This window comes from Dermacentor variabilis, chromosome 3, assembly GCF_050947875.1.
Source record: "Dermacentor variabilis isolate Ectoservices chromosome 3, ASM5094787v1, whole genome shotgun sequence".
In the NCBI taxonomy this organism is placed as follows: domain Eukaryota; kingdom Metazoa; phylum Arthropoda; class Arachnida; order Ixodida; family Ixodidae; genus Dermacentor; species Dermacentor variabilis.
In genome coordinates, this window is record NC_134570.1 from 26337848 (window position 1) to 26364445 (window position 26598).

Here is a 26598-nt window from a genome sequence, read left to right on the forward strand (position 1 = left end):
AATTATGCGAGATACGGATGAGCTACGAAAGCTGTACAGTGTACGGACAAAATAGTGCTTGTTTATATGTTGTGAAAGCTCAATCTGCTCTATTTTCATTGCCAACGCGCTCCAAATGCAAGGAGTCTGCTTTTCTTTCTTCTTCCTTTTATCGCATACAGTATTTACTCCCCTCCAACTGCAAACAACATTTAATAATGTTCATGGACACATCGACAGTGCAGCTGCGTGCTGAAGGCGTGTTTTTTTTTTTTTTCGTGCTCACGCTTCTGATATGAAGGCCTTGAGCTTCGTAGTTAATGTGACGTAAAGTAATGACGCCAAACCATATGAAGAAACGACCAGACAGGAAAGAACGTCAGTGATACGCTTGTGAGCCCTATAACAGCAATCAACATCATTTCTTCGAGTATTTAGAATAAGCATGCATGTCGGCAATTTAACTTCCATTGCTATCTGATCTGATGTTGGCGAAAGTGTGCCTTGGCGCGCCAGCACCTACCTTAAAAAGCGTGCCTGTCTTCTCTAAATAAACGTACTTACGAACGACGTTCTTTTCTGTTCGGTCGTTCCTATAGTGTTTGGCATCTTTGATGGGTGCGAACCATGCAGCCCAGCGAAGTAGCGATGAGCTTTGTATTTGTTCTGCCAATCTCAAGCCTCTTATGAAGAATGCACGAACAGAATAAACAACAGCATCTTGTCGAGCCTTCGAATTGCAAATGCATGAGTATAAGGTTACCACCGCACCAATGTTTTTCCTTCTTTTTTTTTTTTTCATGCAGTGGCAGATTTATCGCTTAGTGCCAGACAAGAGACAATGACGTAATATAAATAGGTTACAAACGTGTGTGCTTGAATATCTTGCGACCATCTCCTTTGCCTCTTGCTTGGCGTAAGACTACAACAAAAGGTAAGAAAAGGTTAAAACCGTCAACTAGGGTCCAAAATGATTAATGTGATATGACATTTAGAACCGGTATGAGCTTGTTTAGCGATTCCGAAAGCGCTGCTTAACATAGCGCCTGCTCAAACAGATAACCAAGCTAGAGCTAGCAATTGCTTTCGCAGTAGTCGTATCATGGGCGCGAAATATTGTTTGGATCAAAATACTACAGTTTTCTCTCCGCCTGTTTCAACGCATCTTTTACTACAATTGTACCTCTGGCCTGCCTAACACTACCTAGGCTATTAGGCCAAGAGTTAGTCACTCGTTAAATGCCGAATACACGATTACACCAACGCGGTATGCGCGATTTCAACCGGGACTACGCGTCACGGGGCGAAAGCGCAAACTGCGAGGGCGGGCGATGAGGGAAAGTGTGAACTGCGAGGTGAAGGAATGACCGGGCGAACAGGAATGTCGCTAGCTTGTTGACTCGTTTAACGCCCACACTCGTTCACTCCCCTTGTTGATGATGGCCCTTTTCCCTATTCCCTCCCCCCCACCTTCCCATTCTGGTGTTACATTTGCCTTTGACACTTTTACACCAGGGCGTGCTTCTTTCAACAATTCGTGCATCGCAAAACAATTTTCGAGTAAGCATGAAGATGTACAGATGCGCCCCGCCTCCTTTCTCTCAGATGAATTCAAATTTCCCGCTTTCAGACAAAAAAAAATATCACATGTTAACATCTAAACATTTGTGCTAAATATGTTTCCTGAGTGCACCAGTACACCCTAAAAATATTTTATTTCCTACCAGTAACAGCTTGCACATTAATAAAACTATTTCAACGTTGCTGATGTTTCCCACGGGGCGGCTACGTGGAGCAGAATCATGGATGTCGGTGAGCTTGGAAAGCATCTGAATTTCAGTTCTGATTTTATCTATTTCCCATTCATCAGATTCAACCATTTATTTATAAACTGACGAAGGCTTCAAAGCTCCAACAATGAAGCTTGTTCATAAGTTCTTCGAAAAGGACGGCAGTGGGTAAGCAATTCCAAAAAAGGCCATTGGATGGACAAGTAACATCGCCGGAGTCGTGGCAGCCGGGATTTGAGTTACCGCAATGAGCACTGTCAAACGATAAATTGTATCTAATGGTCTTACACATAGCTGTCTGTTTTATTTTCATCTGTTAATTGATATATGGCCAGCTTGTGGAAAGCTGCTAGCGTGGTGCGGAGCTTGATCGGACATGCAAATTTGAACCAAGAGCACCCCCGTATTCGTTGGTCGAATCTACCGAGCCGTCCATCAGAATTTAATTGCCAACTCATTTTTTGTATGAAGACGCGTATGTATATGAGTGTTCAAGGATGGTGCAATTTGTGAGTGCCCGCTGGCACATGGCAATTTTTACAAGCAACGCTTTACTATGTTCATTTCGTCGGTAAAACCAGCTTGTTATCCGCATCCATAAATGTATCACCTGACAGGCTGATCATTTGATCGCAGTGCCATGCTCGCAATGCTCTTGTTGCCAATAAAGAGAAAATATTTGCTTGTGTTTGGAGATATTCGAACGTTCTAAATCACTTCGTTCTAGAACTGAGCATCCGATGCAATTCTGTAGTCTAATTTAAATGATCTAAGTAACGTGACTTAGTTAACCTGGTTAAATGGTCTCATACTTTTTCAAGTTATACGGCAGACAGTCCATTGCGCCTAAGAATATGGTCTAAAAAAGCAATCGGAGCACCCGTGAATATTTTATTCTAGTAATGAATGGCTGATGTGGTGAAATTCCTATAAAAAACAGTCACCTCATGTTACGACGTATGAATCTGTTAGACTTTCTCCTCCATGGTACTAATTCCACAAGTCTAAGGGCAATTCTTTCTGTTTGTCATAATAGCTGAAACTATTATTGGCACACAGTGAATGGTGCACCCCTGTTCAAATCTGTCTTCACCATGAGTCTCCCTCGTATGTGTTTTGAGGGACTCTAGGCTTTACGTCACTTGATAAGTGGCACTTCGGCAGAGCAGTTGCAAGCAGTTTTTGACGTGTGCCTATAGCTAGCAACACACCACATCCACAACACTCCTCCTTCATATTTTTTTACTGAAAATAATGTAAACACTTAAAACTTTGTTGCTTTCCTTCTTTGTTTCCCACCTTCCTGCTACGTCCAGTCATTTATTGCCCACTTTGCACCCTGTCATGTGGCTCTGGTGATCATACATGCGGTCCAAGTTAGCTACTCCACTCTTCAGTGTATATGTTGTTGTCCTACTTCTTAGCGAACATGCTAGGGACTCATATCCATATGCGATCGTCTACAAAGCGCATCCAATCTTTCCAAATACAATGAACCAACTTGCCCAACAACGCATTCTGCTAAACTACACAGGAGAAAAGCTTAATAATCATACGGCATTTGATCGATAGCTGGAAACTTGAGAATTTGTCGTTGCAGATGTGTTTACCTTCATTAATGCCATGATTATACGATTTCAGGAATGTCACACTCATTCCCGAAGAAGCCGAGGACATGTGGCACGCCTATAACTTGATGTCCGAGGGTGACAGCCTCAAGGCTTCCACAATCAGGTTTGTTGAGGACTGTGATCATGCACTTAGCCCTTGTTTCTACAATTAGTGCACGCATGCCAGAAAAAGCCATTCATGGTTTGCAGGGAAGTATCAGAAGCTAGTGATCGCGAAAATCAAAAGCACTATTGTATCGTAGCATTTGGTGCACATTAAAGTAAGGTAAGCTGATGATGATGAAAGAACCCGAAGTGGTTGAACCAGAGGGGGCATTCCGTAAGAGTCCACCTAGTGGACTGTCCATTTCAGCCTCTGCCGATTGGATGCAGCTGTACGAGAGAGGAGGAGACGAGTGGTCCTGGCCAATCAGTAGCGGCCAAAATCTACAGTCCACTAGGTGGACTCTTACACAAAACCTCCCCAGGCCTGAAGTCCAGATTACAGCATTACTCATAGATCAGGTGTAGCTATGGGACTCTAAACAAGTCAATGAAGCCTCTGGCCTTGTATCCACCACTCTTGCAATAGCTTCCATGTGTACATTGTAAGATGCCAGTAGGACTGTAGGGAACAGTGCCACCTATGGCAGAGACTTGGCCTGGGGCATGTATGTGGCGTGTGAAGCAGGCAACAGATTGAAGGAGAAATGCTGGGCACATAGTGAAATCGGTGCATTTTGCCATGGCTTTAAAATGTTTACATTTCTTAAAAAGCCCCAAACCACTCTGAGCTGGCAAATTATATAGTGGCAGCTGTGTACCACATTGTAATAAATGTACAGTCATGAGTAACTGATGCCATAAAGCGGAGTTACAGGTGTTTAATGAATGACTGGGGGGTATTCTGTAAGAGTCCACCTTGTGGACTGTCCATTTTGGTCGCTGATGATTGGATGCAGCTGTACGAGAGAGGAGGAAACAAGTGGCCCTAGCCAATCGGCATCGGCCGAAAGGGACAGTCCACTAGGTAGACTCTTACGGAATACCCCCCCTGCTTGGCTGCTGTAGTGTTTTGCACTTTTGCTGCCCTATCAACGAGCACTCTCTCATGCTTGTCACATTACTTGTCTCACCAACTCCAGGCTCTGCAGCAATAGCTACAGTTGCAGAGGGGCATGGGTTGTTTCTTGAAGTTGCGGCTTATGCACTGTGCATAATGCTGCTGTGATCATGAAGGGTGTCTGTCGTGGCATTTTATACACAATATGTGTGTTTATTTAAAATGTGTTCAAAATGTCAAGCGTTGTTCAACTGCTCCTTAAAGGGGTCCTGAACCTCCCGTCGGGCTTGGTGAAAAAACATATTCCATGGGTAGCATACACTGCTCTGAGCATCTCAGCCAAGTTTTGCAGTAATGTGTGCATGTGGAGCTCACAAGCGGAACGCAAAGTCAACTTTTTCTCAATTGTTTTCTTTTCAACAGAAGCCTGCTCCTCACTCTTTTCTGGATGCTTTATTTTATAATTTAGCGGATTTCCATATGAGACTGCTATTGATCAATCACTAATGTTAATCAAGAAGGGTGTTTGGATTAGTGCACTTTTTCCTACTGTTACTGTGTATATTTATTGATGAAGTTTAATAAGCAGGCTGAAATAAGCAAAAATATGCTTTCGAATTTCGATAAAAATTACGTACTTCCAGAAAAACCTGACTGTTGTCTGCTCACGCACGGATGCGGCCGGCCCGCGTAGGGATTAATTAGCCACCCTGCTTATTAGTATCGTAACTGTCGGGTCTCGTTAATTTAGACTTAATTTTGAACGCTCAACTAGCATCGAACCACGCACAACTTAAGGCCAGACCACACGCGTGCTTGCCAGCCCGCGCTCACTCCTGGCTAGTTCTGGTCAGATGCTTTGACAGACTTCGCTTCATATTGAGCTATTGGTAGCTGTTACGGTGCGGCATTATTCGAGTCAGCAAAGCACCAATCAATGGATGCCAAAAGGTCATGGGAATAGGAACCAGCGAGCAAGTTGGAGGTGGCTACCATCCCTTAGGCAAGCCAGTGCAGGACAAAGCCAGTCCGCACCACGTAGCATGGCCAGACTGGAGCATATTACCGCGAGCATGCACTCAAGCCCTGTCGTGCACAAAGCAAGCACTCCGCATGCACACTGCATTTGCATGTAGCTGCGGTCTGCTACGTAGCGTATATACCCCGGATGCTGCGGGATGTAGCGACGAGTCCGCTGGCTGAGCACACTGCGGCTCACTGAAGGCAACTGCGTTTGGTGTGTTGTAGGTGCCAAAATTGGAATTAGTGATGTCTGCATGAACATCCAAAATCAAATTTGAACTGCGCGCCACAGTGGTGTTCAGTAGGCAGAGGGTTGTGGGCAAGCCCCCCTCTGCCATAGCACTTCGCAGTGCAAGGCATTGAAGAAGGAGTGGGAGGACTGCAAACAGGATGGTTGATTGCCAATAACTCCGCTTGTGCTGAACTCATCGAAGTACTCTTTGCGGCAAAGTATTTATGAAATAACCTCATTTTACTTCAAATGCATTTCACTATTTTGGTAAAAAGTGGTTCAGGGTCCCTTCGAGTCGTCACCATGGAGAAGCTATTACCTTCGGGATTACTATTAGAATCACTGCATATTCAGGCAATGCACCAAGCGATCAACAGAACATGTGGTATTCTGCCTAAAACCTATGCATGCACACTGTGCCATCTCACCCGTACGTAAACAAGAACGATTGTGTTTGCTGTCATTCTGAATAAGGGACCCAGGCGGGTCAAGTTATCATCTTTTTATTATACTCTTGGTGAGTGTTTATTTTAATTTCATGTTCCTCCCTTGCAAGATGTGTTTCTGTCGAACTCTTAAGTGATTTTGTTCACTCTGAATGCCAGGAAAGCTGCTTTCCACACAACTGTTTACGTGTTTACGAGATCAAGATGCAGAAATGAGTACTGAATGCAGCATCACTGAAACATTCAGAGTGCAAATAAATGGGATCTTCCCATGCCATGAAGTGTGCTCGCCGAATGTAAGGTGTTTGTATCTTGCTACCCCCCCTTTTGCATTAACTTATGTTGTGATTTTCAACCATGTTGCAATGTCGCTTTCTGAATTAAAGATAGAACAAGGACGTCAAAAGCTTAAATGCATCTCCGACTCGTCAACACCTTATGTGTTAGTACTGCCTACAGTGCTAACACCTACCCTAATCTTCATACATTGCAATGCTGCAATATCCTGCAAGAGCAAGAATACAATAAGTGTTAATTCAGATCACTGCTGAAAAAAAAAAGGCAACTGCTACTGTTCTAAATGGCCTATCTAGACCAAAAGATGTAGCAGAAAACATACACACAGCAAAAGTAAAGTACATATACAACTCTGCCATCTGTGGCTAGCACTGCTGCTTGCAGAAGCTCAGCAGGCATAGAAGCGTGTGATGAAAATGTGCAAAAATCATTACTACGAAATTCTAGAAACGCAGCTTTGGCTGCAAGTAATGGTTATCTGAAGTGTTCAGCATTTGAGTCTGCAATTCCACAACGGAAATCTGTGAGACTAGTGCTTTGACCCTGCTTCCATGCTTGTGTAGCTGCCTGTTTATCTACTGATACAAGAGATCTGTTAATGTCGAGCAATACTGGTGACATGAGATGGGAGCCAAAAATAACATTCGCAGTTTGACCCCAACACAATAAATCTGGGTTTGCTGAATGTGGTAACACAGTTACATGTGTTGCTGTCTGTGGAGGCACCGAAAGAGGGTACCGTAAGTCTGAGTTATATTTCTAAATTATGTTTAGTTGATGCTTATATTTTGCTCCAAATTTCCTGTTGATGCTGCATTTGGTGTTTCTTTTGCAAGCCTCATCTCATAAGCATGCAATCATTTGTGCAGATAGCAGCATTTTAATGTTTAAAACAAAGAAGTTGGACTTGCAAAATGTTAAGTGAATGGTTTAAAGCCATGGCAGAAGGCACCGATAGATAGTGCTGCATGCCTGGCACTTCTGCAAAGTGTCACCTGCTTCATATTTCAAGGATCAAACACCTTCCATTGGTGGGGCTGTTTGCTATGCCATCCTGTTCCCTGTGGCACCTGTGCATAGCCTGCAGTAAAAGGGCGAATATGCGAAAAATTACAGCAAGAGAGTTACTACATGGAGGAATCAGGGGGTGGCATGCCCTTTGCAGTTGGCCCTAACTTTCCGTGGTCCTGGGTGTTCCTGACATAGTGGGCCGTTGGTGCAGACATTAGTTTCATTGTGCATAACGGAGTTGTGCAGTTACTAGAGCAATGAATTGGGCTAGTTGGTAACATTCATTGTTCTTGCGCTATGTGTGGCACACACTAACGGGACCAAGAGGAGCACTGACTAGGAATGAAGACACAAACTGACATGAAGTGCAATAACATGAAGATGCACTTCTTTGTGCCAGTTCGTGCCTTTGTTCCTAGTCGGTGTTCATCTTATCTCCGTGCCATACATAGTGCAAGAACAATGAGAGTTGTGTAGTACATGTGAGGTAAAGTGGGCAGTCAGGGGGGTTGGCTTGCAGGTGGCAATATACCTAGCTGCCACCCACTGTGGAGAGAACCTTGAGATAGTTCAAAATAAAATTTTGTCACTCACAATGTTATTATGTTCTGTAATTGCAGAAAGGTCACCACAGAGTCAGCAACCGGAAGTACTGGGAGCAACAGAGTTCGAACTACACTCGTCATCTGCATTGAGAGCATTGATTTTGACACGCAGGCATGTGTCCTTCGTGTCAAGGGCCGCAATATTGCAGAGAACCAGTATGTCAAGGTATGGCTTCTTTTTGTGACCAGTGCTTCAACTAACAAAAGAAAGGATGACTTGGCTCTTTTAGGAAGTTTGTTCAGAAACAGGATGCAAGGTCCAGCTGTTACAGACACATTTACGAACTCCAATTTCACGACTCCTGTTTGTCACTCTTGCAGATGGGTGCTTACCACACGTTGGACTTGGAAATGAACAGAAAGTTCACACTTGCCAAACAACACTGGGACAGTGTGCATTTAGAGAGGCTCGGTAAGCCTGTGTCCTTGGCACTTTCTGCTACGTAGAAGACTGCAAATGTAATGTTAGTGGCCTGTTTAGTATGATGCGAGCAAAGTTTCACTTCTTGCTTTTTTAGCATGGGCTTGTATGGAAGGATGATAAAGGCATCGTTGTAAGAGCTGTCTAAAAGCAGATTTGAGCTAATGTAAAAACTTGGAACAGGTGACGAGATTTCGGACTGATACTCTGCTTTTCAATAATAGAAATGAAAATACAATACTGCTCATGATTCAGTATGCTTAATGTTTATTAACACTCGAAATGCTTTGCTACAATGCAGTCGTCATGCAAACATTACTGTCTTTTATTGTGCCGCCTTGAACTTTCTCTTAAGTATCACTAGAAACTCGCGTAATAAAGCTAAAATGATTAACCATTACTTAGAACCATTACATCCTGATGGCACTGTTAGTACCTCCTCAATTTGTTTCTGAAGTTTGAGAAAAATGCCTTGACTTTCATTGCCAGCAAGCTGCCTTATTTTCTGCCAATTACCCAAGTGCACCGATCAATATCTCGAAGTGTAACTTACTAGTCTGTTCTGGCTTGTGGTTTTCTTGAAGGCTGTTTTACTAGTAAAGATACTGCTACACATTTTACAGTTAATGTGATCATTACACTTTTTGCTGTGCATTCATCCTTGTTCGCTTTGCTTCGTTCCAGACATGGCATGTGATGTCACTCAACATGCTGACCTGGCAGCAGTGGTGATGCAAGAGGGACTTGCTCATGTCTGTCTTGTCACGTCTTCTATGACTCTGGTGCGAGCTAAAATTGATGTCAGCATTCCTCGCAAGCGGAAAGGAAGCTGCTCACAGCATGACAAGGTTAGAATGAATTTTTAGTGCCCTTGTTATTTGTGATGTAGCAGTGCAGCAAGCTCAGTCTTTGCAGAAAATAATGGCGCCACTGGGTGCACAAGAGTTGCATAGTCCTAAAGGCATTGCACTGAGCCTGTCAGTCACTAGAACCTCCAGTCACTAGAAAGCTCCACAGAGCACAAACAAGAGTTTGGCTCTTTCTCTGTAGCTCTTTATCAATGTAAATTCAACATAATGCTGACTAGTGAACTCTATTTATGCTCACAGTGGTTTCATTTGTTTTCACAATGGCTGCACACTTCCTTCAACTGTGCCTGTTCACCGTGAAGTAATCTGTCTAATAAATGTGTCTAAAAAATGTCTTAATATATATGCTGCCTACTGGTGGAAAAATCAGTAGTTACTACTGTGACTGTTGTGATTCTTGCATAACCTTGGAATCGGTGATGCATAGTACAGTCGAACCCACTTATAACAATACCGCTTTTAACACTATATTGGTTATAACTGTGAGAAGCTGCTGCACCATTAACTTGTGTATGTTTTCTATGGTGAAATAGCCCGCTTACTACAATGCCCCAATGCCACATTATCGGTTATAACAATAAAGTCTGAATGCTGGGTGTGCGAGCTGAAATGTAGTGAAATGTGAAATCCTTGAAAAGAAAAAAAAAAAAAGAAAATGAACAATTCGAGCCGCTGCACGATGGCCTGCTGCTCCAACGGCCACCGAGCGCTCATTTTCCAGCCTTCTCCGCTCACCTCTCCCCCGTTGCCCTTCCATCCCTCCAAACACAAATGGGCTGCGCCCATAGCTCTACGCTGCCCCACTCTCCAAAACACGAATCGACCGTGCCAACTGTGCTGCTCCCGGATTGCTCGCATGTTGCTTGCTGGCTCCTCATTCAGCGCAGTTCTGCAAACAGCTTAATCATTCGCGTTGGTCTTTGTTGGTTGCGTCGAAATCTTTCCTGGCCACGTGGTTTCTCGGCCTTGTTTGACTTGCCACCAAAACAGCAGGTGACTGATCCGCCCGCTTATCATCGGCAATGCACGATGTTGCCGGTGAAAAGAAAGTGCATGGCTATAGATTTGGAAACTAAGTGCTTCTAGCCGATGAGGCGATTGTCGTGAACGTGCTGCGTGGATAACGACGACTGGAGCGATGAACACGGTAGGACAGGCTGCCTCAACATGGTCCTCACAGGAGGCCCGGCAGATGATTCAGTCTCTTCGGGGGCTTTATTTTCTCGAGGAACCTTATGCTGCACTACGTGGAGCACCTGGATGCCTCGGAGAAGGATGTCGGCAAGCTTCGCGTAAAGCATGCAAGGCTGACAGACATAGGGCTTTTCGTACAAGCCAGTGAGAAGTACATGGTGAGGTGCTTGTGGTGATTTCACCTCAGAGTTTCTTCTGGATTTCTTATGCTGACAGGCTGCCACAGCAGCTTCTCGCATTTTATAAAACGCCCCTTTTGGGGCCACCAAAGCGATGCCTTGGTGGTGCTCGCATATTGCTTGCCACCCCTGACCCCTCTTTGCAGTTACTATAGCAGTGCCATTCTTTAATGCCGACAGCCACGGCTTGTTACACACGATCGGAGAGCCCAGGAAGCAGTCAAACAAGTGAACACAGTCAGCAGCCAGGTGGAGGAAGGTAGTTGGGAGGAGCACTGGCCTCCCTGTCATTATAGTTTTCTCACATCAGCTCTGCCATCCCCCTATTTTGATTTTTTCATGCGACCCGGTTATAGCAGTTATCGGTTACAACAATTATTGAATTTTCGTGGCACTTGAATATTGTTATAGGTGGGTTCAACTGTAGAAGATCTGCTTTTGATATTGCTGAACTGACATTCTTAAGTCTCATGCACTTTGACGACTTGTTGTAGTATTTGACTTCATCTCAGCTTGTTGTAATTGTTGTCTTATGATTAAGGGGGAATCTTTACTGAATGCTGTATTGAATATCATGCTTGTAACATGCCATATTTACTTGAATCAAGGCCGTCCCCGATACTAAGCCGACCCTTGAATGTAGGGTGAGCAAAAAAGTGAGGACAGCATTCACAAAATGAAGACAGAATTTATTTAATATGAACATATTAAGCTCACTCTACGTCATCATCGCTGCTAGCCTCATACACTTGCGGATGTACGCAAGCTCGCATCTGCGCGCCCACGCATGCGCGGACAGTGCAGCATGGCTCGTACGTGTCGAAACATGGCGCAATCTTGGTGAACAACTGCTCGTTATTGCATGCTTATCTTCCTTATTGCTGGCGTCTCCTCGTTGCGGCACATGCAAAAGGCGTCTCCCATTGCCCCCTCCAACGACTGACATTTTTCTTATTGATACTGAAATCTCGCCGGGCTTGAACGTTTGGCAATCGACTAGCACAACTCTCTGGCTAGCACAACTTTTCGTTTGAAAGTGGCAGCATAGTGGCATCGTCTGTTTGTTGTCATTGCGATAACGCCAAGCCGCATGCCGATATGACGCAGGTGAAAATGACAACGTCGCTTGTGTGCTTCAGTTGGCTACTGCTGCTTTTTTTAAGATCCTTGAGTCTAAGCCGACCCTAGAGTTTGGTATACAATGAATTCAAGAAACTATTGGCCTAGATTCGAATAAATATGGTAACACCTAACCTAAGGCCGAAGGTGTCACATCAGCCCTGTGAAACTTCGGGCAGAGGCTAGTACAATTAAAGTAATATTCAAGAAAGCTTATCTAAGGACCACTTAGGTCCAACAGCCTAATTAGCTACAGTACTGCACATCCACGTGACCTCACCTGTGAAAATGCATGTGTGCTAGCATATTTACACCTGCTCTTTGTGGTGGCATGGTGTGGTTCTATTGAAGGTTTAATTGCGCTTGAGGTGCCATCTCTTTAAATGATGTACAGGCATGTCATTGTAGATTGTGTATTACTCTTTGCTAAAAAACACCCACAGTAGACTCTTGGTAAGACAACTTGAAGGGGCTGTGAAAATTTGTTCACCTTATGAAAAGTTCGCCTTACCAGATGTCATCCACAAAACTTAAAATCTGCTATTCCTAGTGCACCCAAATACCCACGACACAAGATAAATAGAGAAGAAAACTACATTACAAGGTTTCCACAATACAAAGTGTTGCTTTACACAGCTGCTGAGTATAGTTGTTCTTTTCCAGTGCTGTGCAAGTCTGTGCACTGTCACAAAAGCGGAGATTTCATCTATCTGGCTCGAAATATTCTTCAGTGCTCTCATCTTGAAAAAGAGCCACCAAAGCGGTAACATAGCTGCGACCGGCAGCCACAGCAAGAATGGAATGTACATATACGCCTTGGAACGAGACAGGCAAAAATCAACATTTATTGTCACCTGCAGGGTGTTTATATAGTAATCCAGGAATGAGGGAATGGAAAAGGAACAGAGTGAGGTAGAAAAAAAAACATCACGCTTACACAGTTTGTAGAATGGCCTGTGACACAGTAGCCGGTACAACAAAAGCATTCATGCCATTATCAGTTGCGTCATGTGTGAAGGTTGTTGCGGCCCCCTGGACTTTACCCTTGCACAATTACCAGCCTGTGGAGGCAAATCGAGGACCTTCTCAATTATTGTTTTGATGTCCTTGACTGCGCTTTTCTTCCCAGCACCTGTACCAAATATAACGGGGTGTTTGTGACCAACATTCTTCTTTATAAACAGACAAAAACAAAGTAAGCCTCTAGCTGCTGAGTCGCCATCTTCATACTGTGTGAGCAGCACACTCTGCTTCTTCGAAAGGCACTAATATTCTTCACTACAGTTTTTTTGGTGTCAGCACTGCAGGCTTTCATTTCATCGTTGATGCTTGTGTAGCTGTTTATGTCAACAGAAACGCCATTTGCTTCTAGTGTAGCTATAGTAGAGTCCCTCCTCTAAGTCTACCATCCTGGCCTCTAGCAGAACTGAATAGCAGATGGGAATGGCAGCTGCTGCAATTCAGCTTAACAAAACTAGCTAAGTGTAATTTTTCTTGCATCCTTCTTTTTGTATGGAGTCTGTGGGAAACCAATCAAATGTTCATACACTGTTCTTTATATCCCAAAATATGGCTTAACCGTTCATTGTAACGAGTCTACTGTATTCACAGTTGCATTGTGCATCATTGTTAGTTTTGTGTTATAATTGTAAAGTTCATATCTTGCTCACAATTCTTCAAAAGTCGTACCTCAGCAATGTAATAACTTGGGGAATTTAGTTCTGAACCTGATTTTCCACACTAGATAAACCAAAAAGATGGAGGACGCTGAAGCTGCACCTTTAAGAGCGGAGCGCGATAGCATTCAAAGCTCCCTGACTGCTTCTCACACTTCCTGGCAGCTGGAGCGTATGTAACCATGATGTTTACTGGGAAGCGCTGGCTGTGAATGCTAACAAATGTGGGCTTTCTGGTAGAAACGCAACCTCTTGCGTGGGCCGCGATGCGGCGGAGGCATGTGCCATCTGGAGGTATTGCAAAGAACCAGGTGCACTGCTCCATGGCCTCCAAGATACTCACGCGCCAGCGTGCACAAATAGCGAACGCTGTGGCTGGTCTATGAATGGTAGAAATGCTGGAAAAGGAGCTTCTTTGAGTTCTCGCGTAACAGAATTATGTTTTCTCATATAGTCAAATTACATTCCAATGTTATCATGTCTGCAGGTTGTGTATAAGTCATACTTTACGATTTTTCTACGTATTTTAGCTTGAAAAATTCAATTTGTTCAGTAGCTTCCTTGCACCACATGGAGGGCATGGGTATGGGTGGTTCAAATCAACAAAATCTTTTTGCCGAAACGACGTCCGACGCTGGATTTTCTGCGACAGTGGGCCCTTAACGCTGTCGCATTAAGATTGTCTGGCTCTAGCTACAGTATAGCTATGTTGGGGATACTGATTTGCTACGGGCTCAGTTTTCTTGTACAAGCCCGTAAGCACATGAAGCTAAGAGAACATTGTTGATTGTGATGTTCTTTCGATTGATTATTTTCTGCTTTGTTTTATTTTAGGGCTTGCAGAGATTTTACGAAGCTGTGATGCAAGCAATTTTGCGCCATGTGAACTTTGATGGTGAGTTATTGCTTCATATACAAACAGACACTGGTGAAATTATTGTATTGTCCTGTCCTTTATTGCATTTTTCAGTTGTCAAGTGTGTATTGGTTGCCAGTCCTGGCTTTGTCAAAGTAAGTGAAACTCACTTTTGTTACTTCTTCTAGGAGGCCCACAATGTGACTGATTTTTCTCTCATTTGATGTGGGTTAATGCATACTCTATGGTTTTTATAAGACATAAACATCATCAACCATTGTGCATACTGTAATTGTACCACCAGCTGCAATATCTGATGACCTGTGTCAGCACAGGAAGCATGATTAAAGATGGGCTGCTGAGCACGAGGTCGTGGGATCGAATCCCGGCCACGGCGGCCGCATTTCGATAGGGGCAAAATGCTAAAACACCCGTGAGAACTTAGATTTAGGTGCACATTAAAGAACCCCAGGTGGTCAAAATTTTCGGAGTCCTCCACTATGGCGTGCCTCATAATCAGAAAGTGCTTCTGGCACGTAAAACACCAGAATTTTTTTTTTTTATGATTAAAGATGAAAGGCGAGTGTACACAGGACACTACCATATTTTTACGTGTATAACCCACACCTAAATTTCAAAACATTTAGCAGTAAATAGGGTGGTGAGGTTATATGTGAATTGCCCATATAACCCACTCTGAATGGCAGTGAATTGCAAGGTTGTCTGCTCGCAAGGAATGCTGACATCAATCTTAGGTTGCACTAAAGTCAGGGAAGACGTGACAAGGCAGGCATGAGCAAGTTCCTTTTGTACCATCGCTGCTGCCAGGTCAGCATGTTTGGCGACATCACATGCCATGTCTGGAACGAAGCAGAGAGATCAAGGATGAGTGCACAGCAAAAAGTGTAATGATCACATGAACTGTAAAGTGTGCAGCAATACCTTTACTAGTCAAATAGCCTGAAAGAAAAGGACAAACCAGACTGAACTAGTTTGTTATCTTTTAGGAAGCCCCACCCTTTCCTCACCCCTGCATGTTGAAGCTCCCATCTCCCCGCTTCATGGTCACCCATTCTCCTCGTATTTACAGGTCACCCTTTTGTGCTTATTACGGTAGATAGCAAATAGCGAACGCAGCACCGGCAAACTCTTACATCACCCGCTCTCACTATGCTCTCTTGGTCCGCACAAAAAGCTCTGTGATACGGTGGTCAGCCAAATCATTGTTGAGATTTTTGGCTCAATCGCATTTGCTCCATCATTGTTGCCCATCTGAAGGCTTCCCCGTCCGCGCTGTCACCTGTTGTCGTATGAGTGCTAGCCACAAAATGATCCATGAATATTCACGTCACACATATGGTGACTAGTTTGTTCACAATAACATCTCAGGTGTGAATCCAGCATTGTCACCATCGCCAAGGAAGGGGGGCACTAAGCCGCCGGCAAAGATACAGCGTAGACATGTCGTGCATCTATGAGTAGAGACTGTTCTTGCAGGAATTTGAGCATCGTTGTATGCAGTTGTATGCGTTGTTGTATTCCGCGGATTATACATGCGGATATCTTTTTTTTTCTTTCCGAGCTGTTCTAATTTTGGGTGTGGGTTACATGCCCAAAAATACGGTATTTTGTATTTGCACTAAATGTCATGACGCATTGAATTCTATGACACATGTATTGCAGTTAAACCCATTTATAGCGAACTCGGCAGGTCTATGAAAAGTGGCTGTTGTATCAGCACAGTTGTTTGTTATATTTGAACTTGCCCTTTAATATGTGCAGACAACACTGAAGCTGGTGTAGGCATGCAGTTATAGTTCAACACCACTCTGGTCCAATAATTACATTATCAGTATCTTCATTTTTGTTCCTGGGACTTTCCGTCACCTAGCTCAAAATTTCAGTTCTGAACACTGGATCTAAAGAATGAAATGTGAGCGTCATAGCACTTTTAAAACAGTGTTCACTTTCTGTCACCTGTCATTCCAATACTGCCAACACCATTTGTTCCTTTGACAACTTGCAATATATTTTACTATCAACGAGACATGAGTGCATCCTGCATGCAATCGTGATGCATTCTAGTTGGTTAGAAGCGAAAATTACTGCAATGTTTGCTATTTCGCAAAGGTCTCACCATTATTACGGCAAGAGGCTGCAATTGCTGAGAGCCATAAAATTTTCATTTTCTGTGCCACTTCAGATGAAAAAATTCAAAGTTCTGAAGGTAAAACATCATCACAAACTGCTAGCAGCAACCAGCAATGACGTAAACAAATTGTCGACAAACACTGCTTTCCTGATAACGGCGTAGTGGGAAACGTAAAAACGTAACCGCTGACCCTTTGCAACTTCGCGCTGCAGCAGCGCATCATGCTGCGTTCACAAAGTCTCAGGCCACTATAGCAAGGCTGGGTGGCCATTGGTATAAATCGCCCAAATCAGCCCCTTCTTGAAAATGTGCTGTGAAAGCATGCTTGAAATCTGGAAGCTAATGGCCTTTTTTTATTTTTTTTTTATTTTATGGTGTCCAAAATATGCAGATGATGCACGCTCACTCATCTAAAAGGTCATCCCACTCGAAGGAGCGGGACGGCATTGCCGTGTTCCTAGTTCGGTTGCACTTCAGTGCTTCGGAATTTTGCATGCGCTGTCTTTTTACTACGACCGGAGTCTAAGTTATTGTTCTAGCAGTATAGTGGTTTAAGACTCCACTGTGTAGTATCGAGGTGTAGTTTCATTTGGTAGGGTCAGAGAATCTGTAAATGCACCGAAATTTAGTCATTATAAATGATCGATTGTTGTATCTGGGATCATTATAAGTGGGTTTGAATGTATGGTCTTAAGCTTCAGCCATTTTCTGTTTGTAGCTTGAATGCTCTTGAGCTGTGCCAGCACTGTCATCTTTCTTACAGCAGCTGTTCATGTGAGGGCTTGTGACCCTGTCTGCTTTCATTTTCATCTCCTACGTTTAGCAGTTTTGCTTCATATGGGGTGGTTTCCTGGCATACTTAGTGCAGGTAACTATGTTGTGCACAATGAACCTGTCGCCATTGTACATGCCATCTTTTGCCTAGTACACACATTTTGTTTGAACTTTCATGTGCATGACAGGCCTTACCAGCTACAGTGATGTGTTTGAGTGTAAGCTGATGCTGATAGGCTCACAGAGCAGTCATTAGAGCACTGGTCTTGTAAACTAGACATTAGGGTGGTTGAAAGTACAGTTTTCCAGCTGTACTAGATTGTGCATGAACCTGGCTGGAACATATTGAGTATGTATTGTGTAAACAAGGGCGCTATGCATACGTGACTCTTGCCGCTAATTTCCCAGCTTGTTCAAGCACATCATGCACAGAACTTTCTCTTCAAGGTGCATGTACATACACTGCGTAGTATACCTATACCTTTTATTTGCACAATATTCACTGCATGCACATTCTGCACAGGCCATGACTTATTTATGGTTCATGAGGCATGAAATTCACAAGGTAGGCAAGTTGCATCGTGTATAACAGCACAGCACACTCACTCTTATGTTTGAATAAACACAAAGCGCACATGCCTAACCATCATGTTAAACTGTTCATTACTGATTCATTTACCGGTAGTGAATGGATGCTGTATTGTATTCTGGGAATGTAGGCATGTGATCCAGTTTTTGTAGAGCATGTTCTCCCTCAAATCTGATTGGGTTTTGAATTCGCCATTTATTCAGGACCAGTTCTACGAGTACATGTTCCAGGCTGCAACAAAGCTTGACCTTAAGGTGCTCCTTGAGAACAAGGGTAAATTTGTGCTTACACATGCTTCGTCAGGTTTCAAGCACTCTCTGAAAGGTAGGTACCAAAGCTTGTCTCCTCTAGTAGTAGCTTTATCTTATTCACCATTTCAATAATGAGTCCACATAGGAGTAGTGTTTGTAATACTTTAGTAGCTGCCTCACTGTTATATTTTTGAGAGCGAGAAGGTGCTATATGTCAGCACACGTTTTATAAGTGGTGGTGCTTTCTGTAATATGCAGGCGGCCTCCAAAAGATTTTTATTGTCACAGTAAGCATCCAGCTTTCTCACAGAAGGTAGGCGAACAATGATAAATAAAGTGGGGGAAGGCGTAGTGCACAGTATATACTGCCCTGTTACATGGAACGCACAGTTAGTAATGTGCCATCATTTACTGATGAGATATAAGGGCCCATATATATAACTTTTTTTTTATGTATGCATATACAGATGATGCCCAATCAATTAAGGTGAATAAATCAACATTTGCTAGTTATTTGATCCTATAATTGTTACCTGAATTTTGCTTGCTTCTTAAAGCAGGAAGACCGCTTTAAGAGCCTGTGCGGTAATTTTTACTGCTGAAACATGGAATTGTTGACATAGCGAAATGCTCTATTTAATAATAAATTTTTGACTGCTTGTATGACTTTGTTAAGTGGAAGTAGTGGTGTGAACGAGGAAGTGTGCATGCACGCAGCTGTTCAACACACAACAAATGTGCCAATTCATTGCTCTCTTAGCAAGCTAATTGTGGCATGGTGTCACAGGGCTGGTAATTGAGAGCAACTTCATACACTTTGTGGGCTCTGGTTTCAGTAACACCACAAGTTGCTATACCAGCAAAACACAGGTTTCTTTTTTATCTCTTTCAGGTTTCCCATGTTACTACTGCACCAAACCATAGTTTACAGAGCTTTATTTGTACTTGCCACTTGTCATCTCCTTGTGACGTTTCCTCGTACTCATAAAATGTGTATAGACTGACTTGCAAGAGCACTCTTTTAGAATACAAGCTTTTAAAAGCATAGCACCTGATGTGATGTAATAAGTACTTTGTTTGCAGAGATCTTACAAGATCCCTCAGTGCAGTCAAAGCTGAGTGACACCAAGGCAGCCGGGGAAGTGAAGGCCCTGGAGCAGTTCTATCAGATACTGCAGACAGAGCCTAGCCGAGCTTTCTATGGCACGAAGCATGTAGAGCGCGCCAACGAGGGACTGGCCATTGAGACGCTTTTGATTTCGGACAACCTATTTCGGTGAGCATTTGTATGACATGTGTTTACTATAGAACGTTGGCCTGACCTTAGGGCAGAACTAGATTTTAGCATCAATAAAGTATTTTCAACTTTCTTAATTGATTACACCTCTAGCTAGGTTTTTATGGGTCTGTCAGTAGTAGATCATAACTTTGAGCATCTGCACAATGTGACAGGGTCTGGAACAATTTTCGCCTGATTTTTGCAGTATTCATCACGTGTGTGAGTGGAATAGAGCAAGCTCCTTACAGGATTTGTTATAATAATCAGGTTTCTGATTTTTGGAACAGTGCTGTTGGGTGACGCATCTGATGCATCATCATTTACAGTAGAATCTCATTGATATGATCCCACCTGATACAATTTCTCAGCAGAAATGTTCGCGATCGAGATCACACAAAATGACCCACTACAGTTACACTTCTTTTTTACCATTAATAAGTTCCCAGAAAACACTATCTTTTGGCACCAACTTTCATTACATCGTCAAGCTGCAATCATACATTTTGCTGCCGCTATAGGTCCCACATGAACAAAAAAGGCACAAGGCCCATGGGTTCAAGAGCAGTACCGCTATGGCAGCTTCCCCGTAATACTTGCCTCGCGTGAAAATGCCAGCACGTACTTTGTTTCCTCTTCTAGTACCAGCTGATCTCCACAAGAGCCGTCACACATCACCATTCACAGCTATCGCTGCCAACACTTTGTGTCAAGTATCTTCAGATACCTGTTTTACAGCCTATGTAGCATAGTGCTGTTGCAAGCGTACTGCACACTTTTAATAGGCAAAAACCCAAATGCACTGCAGTTCCCTGCTGCAGGCAGTGTGAAGTGAGCATCAGGTTTCACTCTGGTGACGTCGTATTTCAGTGTCGCCCACCAGCTCGATTTTGGTTTGCTTTCCTTTATACGCTATGCAATAAGAAAGCAACAAAGCACATCTCGGGCCTCTCGGGCCCCTGCAACTCAATGCGTGTTGACATTTCGTGACCTGGACAGGTCAAAACTTTCTGCCAAAATGCCCCTCCTGAAGAAACTGCTGATCCATGCCGAATTCAAGGATCGTGAATGTAACCTTGCCAATCGTAACCTTGTCGTAACCTTTCTGGGCCCTACCAGATTGGAGCAAGTGCTTTCTCGTGCTGCAATGATTCGTGCAACACCTTGCATTACGTAGATGTCAGCTACAGTTTGAGTCTGCCAAATTTTTTAGTTACTTCTCATCATGCGTTTTCTCGATTCGACCATTTTCTATCTCGTGTGTTTTTTCAAAAAGTATAGATAGGGTTCTGCTTTACTGCCAGGCCCAGTCTCCTGCTTTATGCTGGTATTGCAACAAGGGCAGTACTACAACACATTTTTCACAGACTCCTGGGATTTTAGTTGTGCCATGTCTCAATTGCATTTTAATGACACGGTGTAAAACTAACTGACATTTTTTTCTTTCCTCAGGTGTCAGGATGTTAAGCAAAGGAAACGTTATGTTGCGCTTGTTGACTCTGTGCGGGAAAATGGAGGTGAAGTGAAGATCTTCTCCAGCTTGCACATATCTGGAGAACGTGAGTAACATTTCATGCTTTCACCAGGAAAGAGTGACGGTGCTTTTACAGGATGATAAAATTTATTTTGTATGGTTCACCTCAATTTAAAGAGAGAGTAAAATTGGTTAAGAAGAAACAGGCCAACCTAGACGCAGTAAGGGCAAAAGCAGACCAATTCAGGCTGACACTTGCAAACAAATATGCAGCCTTAGAACAGAGAGATGAAAATGACATAAAGGCAATGAATGAAACCGTAACTAGGCTGGCTTCATAAGCAGCAATTGAAGTAGGAGGTAAGGCACCAAGGCAACCAGTATGTAAGCTCTCCCATGTAACAAAGGACCTAATAAAGAAACAACAAAGAATGAAAGTGTCGAACTCAAAAGATAAGATAGAATTAGCAGAACTGTCAAAACTGATGAACAAGGAGAAAATAAGTGATATTCGAAATTGTAACGTGAGAAAGCCTGAGGAAGCAGTAAAAAATGCACGCAGCATGAAATTGAGAAAGAAACTTGGCGTAGGAGAAACCAAGATGTATGCACTGAAAGATAACCGGGTAATATCATCAGCAATCTCGAAAATATAGTAAAAGCAGGGAAGAATTCTATACTGACCTGTACAGTACCCAGAGGAGCCACGGTACCTCCATTTGAAGCAGTAATGAACAGGTTGCAGAGACTCCTCCTATAACTAGTGATGAGGTCAGAATGGCTTTGCAAGCCATGAAACAGGGAAATGTGGCAGGAGAAAATGGAATAACAGTCTATTTAATCAAAGATGGAGGCAACACAATGCTTAGAAAAATGGCAACTCTCTATATGAAGTGTCTATCAACTACAAGGGTCGCAGAAACCTGGAAAAATGCAAACATTATACTAATCCACAAAAAGGAAGACATTAAAGAATTTAAACGCCCATTAAAGACATTAAAGGACATTAAAGGCCCATTAGCTTACTTCCAGTATTACGTAACATATTCACCAAGATGGTCTCCAATAGAATAAGGGCAACACTGGACTTCAGTCAACCAAGAGAACAGGCTGGTTTCAGAGGGATACTCTACTATGGATCACATCCTTGTCATCAATCATGTAATTGAGAAATCATAGATTAAGAAAAGATATTCGATTCAGTAGCGATACCAGCAGTCATAAAGGCATTACGTAATCAAGGAGTATAGGACACTTTTTTAAATATCTTGGAAAGTACCTACAGAGATTCCACAGCTACCTTAATTCTCCATACGAAAAGTAGGAAGGTACCCATGAAGAAAGGGGTCAGACAAGGAGACACAATCTCTGCAATGCTATTTACTTCGTGCTTGGAAGAAGTATTCAAGCTATTAAACTGGGAAGGCTTAGGAGTAAGGATCAATGGCGAATATCTCAGCAACCTTTGATTTCCAGATGGCATTATTCTGTTCAGCAACACTGGGGAAGAGTTACAACTAATGGTTGAGGACCTTAACAAAGAGAGTGTAACAGTGGGGTTGAAGATTAATATGCAGAAGACAAAGCTAATGATCAATAGCCGGGCAAGTCAACAAGATCCTATGGGTGGACAGCGCAACCCGGGCAAAAGACCAGAGGAAGTACAGGATACGAGCGCTCGTATCGTGTACTTCCTCTTGTCTTTCGTCCGGGTTGCACTGCCCACCCATAGAAGCCTGTTCAATCACCAACTCGCCCAGCTTGCTGTGTTAATTCAAGGGAACAAGTGTTCAGGATCGCCAGTCAGCCTCTATAGTCTGTGAAGCAGCACATTTACCTACGTAAGTTACTGACTGAGGACCCTGATCATGAGAAGGAAATTTACAGAATAAAAATGGGTTGGTGCGCATATGGCAGACATAACCAGATCCTGGCTGGAAGCTTACCACTGTCATTGCAAAGAAAGGTGTACAATCAGTGCATTCTGCCGGTGCTAACATTTGGGGTAGAAACCTGGAAGTTGACAAAGAAGCTTGAGAACAAGTTAAAAACCTCGTAAAGAGCGATGGAACAAAGAATGTTAGGCATAGCATTAAGAGACAAGAGAAGAGCGGTGTGGATCCGGGAGCAAACAGGGATAGTTGACATGCTAATTGACATTAAGAGAAAGAAATGGGGCTGGGTAGGTCATGTAATGTGCAGGTTAGATAACCGGTGGACCAATAGGGTTACAGAATGGATGCCAATAGCAGGGAAGCGCGGTCGAGGACGGCAGACGACTAAGTGGGGTGATGAAATTAACAAATTTGCAGGTGCTAGTTGGAATCGGTTGGCGCAGGACAGGAGAAACTGGAGATCACAGGGAGAGGCCTTTGTCATGCAGTAGGCATAAAATAGGTTGATAATGATGATTTTAGTATGGTATAATGAATTTAATATGGTATAAGGTAAATTTAACACATTTACACTTTTAGGTGTGGCTGTAAAAGCAGCAGCATTTAAAAATGAAAACATTTTGATGTGACCTTAGGCAATACAATAACTAGATGCTCGTCTGTACTCTTCGTACTCATGTCTACTTACACTCATTGGCACTTGCTCACGCTCCTACTTGCGCCAGCACACACTCTCACTAACCCTCCCTCATGGTTATAATCACCTTCAATCACACTTACCAGCATCCAGAAATGCTCATCTCACGTCCACTCACACTTGTCAGCAGCCATTCACATTCGTACTCACATCCATTCAAACACACTGTCACCGATTTCCATTGATACATTAACTGGCGCTCGCTCTTCATACCTACATCCACTCAGACTAGTCGGTGCTCATTTATTCTCATACCCATACCTTTTGATGCTCACTCACGCTCTAGATTACGCCTTTATAATCGTTATGAAGAGTTAATTCAGTGTGCTTATGAGTGAATATGTCGACCTATGCGTCTGACACTGTTAATGCTAATGTCAAGACATAACTATGGCAGTAACATGGAGGCAAACTTCAATTTGCCTTAATTCCATGTGAGCAGTGGTATAGATATCGAGAAAAAGGGTTAACTTGTCGAGAACTGCGTTCTCTATACCACACGCTTTTAATGTTTGCAGCGTTTTGTGACTCAATAATGAGATTTTTGCACCTTGTCTCAGTTAGATTTGTTGTGTGTGAAAAAAATATATATATATGTGCGTTAGAAAAGTAGTCACAGTTTTTCGATGGGGAAGGATTTTAAGCCTAATGTGTAAAAATTTAGGTGAAAATAAAAAATATTTGGGACCCGTTTTGCAACGGTCCTCATCTGAACATACCCAGCTGTCTCATCCACTGCGGTGGCATCTTCACAATTTCCCACTAGGCTGGTGCATTGTTCATGTACACTGGGAGCATTTCAGATTGCAGATGGAATTAGAGATGCCAGAATAGTTTCCACTGACTAGTCTTAAAAACCTTGCTGTACGCACTCTCACATGCTTGTTACCTCAGCGTACCGTAGTAGGAATACAGATGTAGGAGCCCTGAAAACTTATGCTCAACTCATTTCATGGCTAAAAAGAGGCAAAAAAGACAATCTGAGTCTCTTCTTTACGACAACAAAAATAATCAGTTCAGAATTCAATATGAGTGTGGTTTTTATTTTATTATTGGAATGGGACAGATCGTTAGGATGACCATACATGGGTATTAAAATAGGATAGATTTTCTCACTTGCAACATAATTACAATGTAGTAACAAAATAATGCAACATACTAATCATACCTGCCAACTCTTCCAAATTGGCCATAAAATGTACGAATTTCGAGCAGTCTTACGATTTTATGAATCTTGCTCGAAATTTTATGGAAAACATTTTATTTGCGAAAAAGAAAAAACGGGAAAATGTAGTAAAACTATACCCTGGTACCTTGCGCCACCATGAGAGGGCAGTACGTATGCATGGTATCATGATCAGCAGCTGCAAGGTTGTAGTGACTTCTGTCGTCTACTAGGGGGGTCACGAATCAATATCCAAAGCTCGATAGTGCTGATAGCGCCTCTAGTGCCTCCACAAACCTGTTGCCATGCTGTTGCCTTTGTTTGCACAGGCGCGCGGGTTTGGACTTAAGTCAGCGTTAGTCACTGCAGTGTTGGCCTCGCCTTCTGTGTCACTAGCTGCCGCGTCGGATGCAGTGTGATTCTGGCCTGTAGCATCTTCGCAGTGCAATAGCGGGCTCGGAGCCCGGACAGTACTTACAAGCATTTTTGAAATCGTACACAACAGAATTTCCGTGCTTCGGGCCGTCGGAGAAAGGGGAGGAGTTCGGATTCGGCTCCACGTGTGCCTGCGATGGGAACATCTCGCATGGCAGCAAGTCTGACATCAAGGTCCACATCGCTTCGAAAAAGCATCGGGGATACATGCAAGCCGCAGACAGCAAAGCCTACAAGTTTTGTATGCAGCGACAATGACTTCAGTGTGTTCCGTGCAGAATGCCTCTTCACGATGTTTTTAGTTGAACACAACATCCCATTCAGTGTCGGCAATCATGCCGGACCGCTTTTCCGGAAGATGTTCCCCAAGTGCGAAGAAGCAAAACACTATGCCTGTGGACGAACGATGACGAAGTCAATTGTTCGGGAAATAGCCGCCACCGCGCAGACTCCTTTGCTGGATGCCCTAAAACAGCAAGTATTTTCTATCGTTGTGGATGGCAGTAACAATAGGGATACGCAGTTTTACCCTATTGTTGCAACATATTTTGTCAAAGAAACGAGTAGAGTCGAAAGCCGCCTACGGTGCCTCGGGACAATCCAAGGGGAAGCAACCGGTCGCAAGATTGCTTGCAAATCTTGTTCTGGACGAGATGAAGTCTCGGAATTTGCCTGTTGGAAACTTGTTGGTTGTGTGTTCGGACAATGCCAATGTCATGATCGGCAAGAAAAACAGTGTTTCTACTGTATTGAGAGAGGCTCAACCAGGTTTGATAGGAGTTGGTTGCCTGTGCCGTCTCATCAACTTGGTCGCCGAAAAAGGAGCTTCATGTCTTCCTGTAAAGGTTGATGAGGCTTTGGTCAACAATTTTTTTTTTACCTAGAAAAGAGCTCAAAACGGAAAGATCGACTTAAAAAGTTCCAAAAAATGCATGCCGCCGAGGTCAGAAAGATGTTGAAGCATTCGCCGACACGTTGGCTGTTGTTGGGAAAGTGTTTAAAGTGGCTGCTCGACCAGTGGAAACCACTACTCAGCTTTTTTTTTATCTGAAACAAAACAATGCAACAACCAGAGCTTGTTTTTGGAACCATACCAAATTCCAAAGCCTTCCTCACAAACCCCAAAGAACCCTGCACTGACCCCAAAGTCTGCTGCAAATCTTCACAAGACTGCTGCAGGCCTTGGGAAAAAAGCACCAACGACAATGAACTCTCGCTGAAGAGGAAAGGAGCTCATTCTGGACCTCAAGCAAAAAAGCTGAAACTTCATACCAAGGATTCTGGGGAAGCCAGCCACGTGACTCGTGAGGAGCGCCTGCTTTATTTTTTGTCGTCAGAGGTAAACAGGGCATGCTGTCTTTTTATCCAAAATGTTATGCGTGAAACCTCGTTAAACCGTAGTTGGCCGGAGCTCGAAAAAAGTATGTACTAAAAGGTAGTGCTGTTTAACCGAAATAGCATGAGATCGCCCAATTACCTGTCAAAAATGGAACTTGGAGTGCTATGGAAGGGGAAGAATA

At 43.3% G+C, this 26598-nt stretch overlaps 1 protein-coding gene across 2 annotated transcripts in view; it reads left to right on the forward strand.

Moving 5' to 3' along the window:
- The first annotated feature begins 1770 nt into the window (after window positions 1–1770).
- Window positions 1771–26598, forward strand: part of pelo (pelota mRNA surveillance and ribosome rescue factor) — a 28138-nt gene continuing 3310 nt past the window's right edge. Inside the window, exons 1-11 of one of the 2 annotated variants that reach the window (XM_075684587.1) lie at window positions 1771–1937; window positions 3411–3503; window positions 8072–8222; window positions 8378–8468; window positions 9162–9325; window positions 14349–14409; window positions 14485–14525; window positions 18089–18209; window positions 19220–19412; window positions 20865–20971; window positions 23199–23283. In XM_075684587.1, the coding sequence (XP_075540702.1) occupies window positions 1897–1937; window positions 3411–3503; window positions 8072–8222; window positions 8378–8468; window positions 9162–9325; window positions 14349–14409; window positions 14485–14525; window positions 18089–18209; window positions 19220–19412; window positions 20865–20971; window positions 23199–23272 (1137 nt within the window). In that variant the 5' untranslated portion in view covers window positions 1771–1896 and the 3' untranslated portion in view covers window positions 23273–23283. The remainder of the gene's footprint in view (window positions 1938–3410; window positions 3504–8071; window positions 8223–8377; window positions 8469–9161; window positions 9326–14348; window positions 14410–14484; window positions 14526–18088; window positions 18210–19219; window positions 19413–20864; window positions 20972–23198; window positions 23284–26598) is intronic. The other variant, XM_075684586.1, reaches the window with a different exon arrangement.